The sequence below is a fragment of the Myiozetetes cayanensis genome, unplaced genomic scaffold, assembly GCF_022539395.1.
Source record: "Myiozetetes cayanensis isolate MyiCay16 unplaced genomic scaffold, myiCay2020 scf18, whole genome shotgun sequence".
In the NCBI taxonomy this organism is placed as follows: Eukaryota; Metazoa; Chordata; class Aves; order Passeriformes; family Tyrannidae; genus Myiozetetes; species Myiozetetes cayanensis.
The window spans coordinates 10,387,902-10,395,978 of record NW_026087389.1 but is presented as its reverse complement, the minus strand read 5'-3'; the positions used below and the strand labels follow the sequence as shown (position 1 = coordinate 10,395,978).

Genomic DNA, 8,077 nt, shown 5'->3' with positions numbered 1-8,077 from the left:
ATGTCCTCTGTCAACAGTGACAACCAGATTAGGCTGAGTTCTTCCCAGAAATCCCTGATGAAGGGATTTACCAGTACCAGGGCTTTGCTGCAAGTAGATAGAGAAGCAGTTGTGTGTTGGGCAGTGGGAATTGATGCTGGAGCGTGACTGGGGTCCCCTGTAGTCTGCACCAGCCACGGGCTCCAGTCAGGGCTTTTGCAGGATTGGGGGAAGCAAGGGCAAATCTGTGCTATTAAGAGGAAAGCAGAAAAAGTTTCACGTGTTCAGGATCCTGTAGAGGTCTGGGGTGTCTTCAGCAGCTTGTCTTTTGAACCAGCCTTACCTGAGCCACATGAGCAGCAAAAGCACCAAACTCCAGAGAAGACCTCTCCAAGGCAGTGGGGGACACGCAACAAGGAGAAGGAATGCTGGTGTTGAGGCACGAGGAGTTATTTTCCAGGACTGCTCGAGCCAGTGCCAAATTGGAGGAGCTAATAAAGGTTTACAAAATAAAACACTAAGCTCAAGTTATTAAAATATGTACGTAGGCACCCTCTAACGCTCTAACGCAGCCCCCTCAAGACGGGGACTGGCAATCAGACGCTCAATTTGCTTTCCCCGCCGGCCCCCTCAGCTGCTGGGCTGCAATTATCACACGTGGGTGCTCGGGGCTGACGGCGCAGCCGAGCAGAGCCGACATCACACAGGCTGCAGCGGGAGATAAAGCGGCGAGGCCCGAGCTGGGGGAGTGTGTGTGCCTCGAATGCTGAGAGCTCCCCATCGTGAAGCCAGCGTGGGACTTCGTTTATCCTTCAAAACCAAAAAAATGGGGGAAGGGGGAGGCAACAGCTTAGCATTTTTTTAAGGAGTGCTTTTCCCCACACCTGGCAGCCCAGAACTGAACAGCTTCTGCTCTTAGGGGCCTTTAGCCAAGTGTAGATGCCATGCAGGGGCCTCAGCTTTGGAACAGCTCTGGGAAACCAGAGCAGAACCGGAAGCAAAGAAAGACCCAACACCAGCAGTCACCCAATGCAGCTCAGATTTAAGTGGTTTAGAGCTAGCAAGTCCTTGAACAAGGCCCCTGTCTGCCAGCAGGCTGGAGGACTTGACCTCCCCTTTTCCTTCTCCAACAAGATTATTCTTAAAGTTGAGGCCTAGTGACATTTTTCAAAAGTTTGATCCATGTCCTTGACTCCTGACTCTTCAGCATCTTATTATCCAGATGACCCTATTGCTTCTTCAACTGCACTGAAAATGGGATGTTTTCATCCCCACAACCCCTCCCTGACATGTCCCTGACAGCACCAGAGCCACCCTGGAGTGAGGACTGAAGGAGTCATTGGCCACATCTTCGTGCCCAGTCATCACAGCCCAACACAAGCTCTACACACACAAGCAGATTCAAGACTCATCCCAGAGCAATTGTTAATGAGTGGGTGGCAACTGTGGGAGAGGGAATGGGCTTTAATTTTAACCTGAAACATGGGCAGCAAAAGGCTGGTTAGGAAAGGATTTTCCAGAAGCCCTATTAAAATTGCATTGTACAACCCTGAATGGATGAGAAAGAAGCAAGAAGTTCTACCTGACAAGTTAGAACTAGAAACAGGCAGAGTCATAGCAAGAGAAAAACAATCCCCAAATCCACAGGATTACTTTTTTTTTTACCCACTTTATTTATGTGTGTGTTTCCATAAACATTTTAACTACTGGGCATTTCATAAACCGTAAAAACAAACCTTCCTACCCCCAAAATGCAATCAAACCAGCTTGTTGGTCAGAAACCAGTGATGCTGCCAGGGCAGGTAGGTGGTATCCCTACATAACCTCCTGCTGGGTGTGAGCCAGCAGCTCACTGCCTCAGATCCTGAGCGTCTGTCTGACCGATGGAGAGGAGACAAGTTTAAAGACCTAGTTGCTTTCCTCCTCCAGGGATTCAGCAGGAGCAAAGAGGGGTGAATAAAGAATTTCCCTTAAGGGAAAGTCAGAGTTACCAATGGAGGGGCTGCAACATCCACTTGCAGGATCAGGTGCAGTGACCTCGGCAGGCTTTGGAGCAGCCTCAGGGCTCTGTAGGTGGACTGAAACCACCGACCAAAATGCTCATTCATTACCAATGGCCCAAATGCTCCTTAGCCCCTTGTTTGCCAGGTGCAGGTGTGAGAAGCGGGTGCTTCTTAAAACCGGCTCGCTCACTTGCCAGGGTGCAATCTGTGGGTGCTGATTCCTCGGGGCGGGCGAGCCCAGCTGTAAGGCACGATGGGGAGGGAAGGTGTCAGGGTGGCAGGGGAGGCCCAATCCAGCTGGGTGACCCAGCAATCATCGCCAAGTACCCCGTTGTCCCAGAGAAAAGCACCGCATCACACGAGTGATGCGGAGCAACGCGTGGTCTCTCAGTTCCCCAGGTTCATGTCTGCGCCGTGGATGAGCCAAACCAGGTGGAAACAGATGGCCAGGAATCCAGTGCCCAGGAGATCCCCCAGGGCAGTGAGGTAGGGGATGGAGAAATTATCCGGATCCAGAGCCTTCCTCCACATCAGACGCACAATTAGGTCGGCCACATAGAGCAGGATTCCCACCTGGGAAGAGGCAAAAAGGCCCTGCTGTGAGGCAGCAAGAAGGCAACATCCCATAGCTCCCAGACAAAGTGAAATGGTCATGGCCAAGGTACCAGAGCTAACAGGGATCACTGAGAGCTCACACCATCCCCAGAGAAATGCTGTTTCCCTGCAGGATGGAGCTGCACTGGCTTGGGTGTATCTGGTTCCTACCCTTTGGCACTGCATTGCCTGGCACCAGCCACCCTTGGTGCCACTGCCCTGTGCTGCCAGCCACAAGTGTGGAGAACTCCACTTGAACTGCTCACCAGCATCTCCTGCTCAAAACACAAGTCTGGCCACACCAAAAGCATCTCCCAAAGGTACAGTTCCTACTTCCCATGCCTTGAATTGGACTGTTCACATTCATTCCACCAGACACAGGGCTGCTCTGGAAATGCAGGCAACCCCAAAGGATAACTTCTTTTTTCCATTAAAAATTCACATCACATGTGCTTTGTTTTTCCTAAAAGTCTCAGTGGACAACTGGAGTTTGAGGCAGTTTTTACATCAAAGTTATCCCAAGCAGCACTGACATGTTAAAAAAATAAAATAGTTTCTCTTTTTTTTTTATCTCAACAGTTTAAAAATCTTTGTTGTGATTTCTTTTAATTCCTATTTCATTCCCAATTCTGATAAACAGATGGAGGAAAAAAATGCTTCGGTTAAAGATTAAAGACTGTCTTGTTAATTGAATTAAGAAGGGAGATAGAGAGTTTGCTCTCCACATCTGTGGTCCCTCCATGGGAGACCACAGCACATCAGGAACCAAAGCCGGAGGTGGCATTTCTAAAGGTGAAAATTGGCTGAGGGAAAGGGAGGAGAAATGGGGGAAGCAAATTAAATAACAGAATCACAGAAACTAAAGCTGGCTGGAAACTCAAGGGTTTTACACAGATCATTCCTTTGCCTCAGTTCACGATCAAATGTGCCTAACGGAAAATTTGCTTAACCTATGCTAAACAGCCCTCTGAGCTGGAGATGCCACACTCTAAGCAATCAGTCTTGTGGCTTTTTTTTTCTGTTAATGTTTTTCCCAAGGTCTAACATAAATCTGCCTTTTTCCATTTGAAATCCATGATTTCATATTTTCTCCCTAGTGACCACATAGTAAATGTTATTCTGTCCCTCCCTACAGAAATTTGGTAGTTTAAAGGTTATTAACCATATTTTTCTCAGGCCTCTCTTCTTTGGACTAGCTAACCCCAGTGCATTCAGTTATTCCTCTGAGGTCATGTTTTCTAGGCTTCTGATCTTTCTCTTTGGGCTTCTTCCAGCTGACCTAAACTTCTCCCTCCTCTTTCTCTCTGCCAGAGGGGGAAAAAGAACCAGGCTGAATACATTCTCCTCCACTGGCCTTCATGGGAATCTTTTGGGGTCACTGGTGTTGCTGGGATGCTGCTCTTTACACTGTCATTTATTCTGTGTATTTTCATGCTTGGCTTTGGTTGAGGAGTTACCTCGATGCATAAAAAGAAGAATAAATATTTTCCTTTACAACTGTGGCTGTGCTGCTGGGCTTAGGGTTGTGCAAAGGTCGAGAGAAACTGATTGTTTGCACACAGAAGGAATTCACCCGAAGACAGGAGGCTGCTTGTAAGGCAAAGTGAGAGTCAGCCACCTCACCCTGCAAATTAATGAATCACTGATTTAAAAGGGCAAGTGAAGTTAGAGCCTCTGTGAGTTCAGGCAACAGCCACATGCATTTCTGGGTGAGATGACAAAGTTTACAGGGCAGGAAAAACAGAAGAAGAGAACAAGCACAACAAATTGAATGAAATGCCCATTGCCTATCCAGAACTTTTACCTTTGAAGATGAACTGCTCAGGCCTGGGTTTTCCCTCCACTTCTGACCTTCATGGCCCTGCCCCGATGAATTCCCTAGCTCTTCACCTTAATATGTGACACTGGTTTCCAAAATGAGCAGGTTTCTCTGCTGGCTGGAGTTCACTGCCTCTCACTTGCCCCTTGCTGGAATGACAAGTGGCAGTCTAGAAATACTTGGAGCTTAGGGACTCAACGAGTGAACATTTTAAAAAAAGGTACTTGCTTGCTAAATGTGTCTCTGCACACTTACTGCAGCTCAGGGATGATGAGAACTTGTTCCTCATCTCACATCTGATCCCTCACTCACCCTAAAGTGCAGTCATGCTCATATGAGAAACTAGACCCTCACAATTTGGATGAAGTATTACTGGACCCACAGAAGGTACATGATGCTTGGTAGAAGCACACCTGAAATGACAGGAAATGGTGGCTGCTGTTGGGTGTTTTACTGTGACTCCTGTTTAGCCTGGAGAAGGCTTTTATTCTTGCTGTCTGAGAGGTTCCTTTGAGTTGAGAGTTTAGGGTTTACCTGCAGCAAAGCAGCAGTCAGATAGAACATCACAAAGGTGAAGGACAGAGACGTGTGGCCTCCTTGCAGCAGATGGATGGTGTAGAGGAACACGAGGTGACCTGGGATAACCAGGAGGAACAGGACCCGGGCTGACTTGGAATTCACCTCTGCAGAGGACAGAGACAGAAAGAGGGGTAACAGCAGCTGCAGAGGGCGGTGGGAGGACAGGACACAGCTGCATATTTATTGCATAGACTTGGGACTGTCCCCTCCCACCAACTACAGGCTGGTGCCTTTTCTAGATCACACAGCAACGTGCAGGATCAGCCCAGCAGCTTTGTCTAGCACTGAAACTGTGTGCCAGGGACTGTGCACTCCATGCTGATCCACTCCAGTTCTCGCAGACACTCCTCTCAGCTGCTCTCTGCCTCCCACAACTTCTGCTCTGTCTTGCTGCAACACATTTTCCCAGTTTATAGTTTGATCTAGCACTAACTCCCAACCCAGCAGGGAAAATCAAGAGGAATTTGCAATCTGTAAAGACAACAGACCCAAATCGAATTTTGTTGATGCTTAGGTATATCCAATGCTGAAGATGGAGAAATCACTGATTTTCAGCAGGATTATGGTCTATTCACCCCTCTGTCCACAGGTTATGGCTCTAGGCTGGCCATGGTTAAAATGACTTTCTATTAGATCAAATCTAAGGTTCTTTTTCAATTACTTCCTTTAGTGCTCCCTGAAGGCTACTTTCTTTCCATGCCAGCGAGCAGTGAACAAGCCTCTTTTTCACACTGCCCTCTGCAAAGATGCTTCTTCTCTGATCTGAGTATTTTCCCTGTAAGGGGAAGCCTTTGAAACCCACCTAGACCTTTTCCAACCAGGCTTGGTAAAGGAGCTATCTGTGGTGACAGGCCGTGAGACATGGACACCTAGGATTCAGGGTCTACCTGATGAGAAGAATGTGGTGCATGGGTTGGGCCAATTTTGTCTCATCTTGTATGGCAAAACTCCAGGCATGCTCCAGAAGTGCAGGAATGTAGAAATTCGGCTGGCCTGGATGGCGACCAGATTCCCTCCAACACCTATGAGGGCAAAACACAGAAAATCTGTAAAACCACCTTCAGCACAGCAGGAAACATCAGTCTAAAACCTCGCACAAGGTGAGTCAATCTACACTCACTTACGAGCTCATTGAGAGCAGCAGTGAGAAAAAGAGGAAACCTGATCCCACATGTTAAGGGGATGCTGTGCTATTCAGTTTGCAGGAACAGCTCCTAAAAATCAGGAAGGTTCCAGTGATTGTCTCCTTCTGACTGCTGCACTGAAAACCTTTTCCCTTGCTCCCCAGCACTGGATGTAAATACCACGTGGCCTATGGAGATGATGTAATTGCACCTGGTTTGACACAGGCTGTTAAAAACACCTGGAGAAAGCAGTGCAGGCAGTGGCAGATGCTGCTCATGGCCACTTCTTGGATTTACTTACCCAGAGAATCATTATTGTTTGAGACAACAGACATCACAGAGAGTGATTATATGTGTGTATGAAGGCATCTGACTTTGTTAAATGAGAAGAAATCATGAGAATGAATTAGAGCCCAAATATGCTAGCTAATTAAAAGGAAATTAATTCCTTCCAGACTGATTAATTCTAGCAAACATGAAAAAGCAGCTACATTTTCCAGTAGAAAATAGAGGGATAATGATCTACAGAGTAAACCTCCACCACCCTGAGTATTTTCAGGGTAGAAATGTCACAGAAAAGATAAAAGTGAGCCAGATGCTGCAGGCTTCTCATGTTTCTCCTTCCTTGAAGTAAAAAATGCTCCATCATTAAATATGAGATTTTTCCAGATGGCAGACAAAAGGAAAATACTAAGATCATGTCGCTATAGCTCAAGATGGGAACTTTCTGAACCCTGCACTGCCACACTTTGCAGGACTCCCCTGCACATGCAAGTGAAGAGCTACTTGTGCAGAGACACAGAGCACTGCACAGCTCCACCACCAGCTCTGCCAAACAGGTCACCTGCCCCCACAGAGCAACATCTGGGTCAGTGATTGTTCAACTAAACTGCTGTTGATGTACTTTTCCAATCAGATTCATTGGCTAACCCTGCTGGAAAGGGTTTGTCAGCAAGGTGGCTGCTTTATGCAGATCCAGTAAGGTGACAGCTGGTGACACCCTCTGACGCTGCAAGATGACACCATGCTTTGAGAGTGGCATGAGGCCAAGCCTATCCTAAGAACATGGGGTTCCCTTATAACAGCAGAAAAATAAACCTGTGGATCCTCATTGACCCCAGGATTCCCAACAGTTTGTAATGATATCTGTGTGTATAAAAGTACTGTGAGGACTCCAATAAATATAAATATACACACAAAAGTTGATATATATATAAAAATATATAAATCCCTCTATATGCAACCCATATATATAATCTTAACATATCTTTACCAACAACCTGTATAGGGGATGGTTTCACAGCTCAAATTAGCAAGTGGAGGGAGAGTGACAAAGGAAAATGGATTTATTGTGACATCCTAATAGGTCTGATGTTGTGAACATCGTCAACATAGCTCTCAGAGACAACTATCAGATGCTGTTAACCTTTCCACAGCTCTGTCAGTATTTTCCAGCCCTACCTGCTGTTTTGCTCCAGAGACGCTTCAAGACATGAGTAAGCAGGGATGTAACAGGGACCAGTAGCTTCACTTCCACTCACGATGGGAGGAGGGACTTGAACTCTGACTTCTGTGTAGGGGCTACAGTGGATACCAGAACCTTTGGGGAGGAGGGGGAGGTACAAATAAAAGAAGAGAACCCCCCCCATGCCCAACCTACCGTTAATCACAGGTGTGAAAACTGCCATGCCTTCAAAGTTTGGGTCAGTTACAGTTTTGTCCAGGATGAGCCCACCAATGCTGTTAAAAAAGGACAGGAAATGAGTGTGGATCAATTCCTATGCTGTGAAAGTAGCACACTGAGATGGGTACTGCATCTTCCCCACTGCCAGGGCTGGACTATTCACCAGGTACTCCTTTTACAGCTCAGTCTCCACCAAGAGATAACCTTACAGCTTTTGTTAATGGCATAATGAGTTCACAGAGACCTCCTTGCCTGCCCTTAAGCAAAACTAGTAGTAGTTAGGGAAGTTTTTATC

General features: G+C 46.9%; 1 protein-coding gene across 7 annotated transcripts in view; it reads right to left on the bottom strand.

The window, feature by feature from the left end:
* Positions 1-1,427: 1,427 nt before the first annotated feature.
* Positions 1,428-8,077, bottom strand: part of SLC41A3 (solute carrier family 41 member 3) — a 30,189-nt gene continuing 23,539 nt past the window's right edge. For all 7 annotated transcript variants that reach the window (XM_050312839.1, XM_050312838.1, XM_050312841.1 and 4 more), the window contains 4 exons: positions 7,759-7,838; positions 5,862-5,996; positions 4,930-5,078; positions 1,428-2,555 (listed from right to left, as the gene is read on the bottom strand). In XM_050312839.1, the coding sequence (XP_050168796.1) occupies positions 2,370-2,555; positions 4,930-5,078; positions 5,862-5,996; positions 7,759-7,838 (550 nt within the window). In that variant the 3' untranslated portion in view covers positions 1,428-2,369. The remainder of the gene's footprint in view (positions 2,556-4,929; positions 5,079-5,861; positions 5,997-7,758; positions 7,839-8,077) is intronic.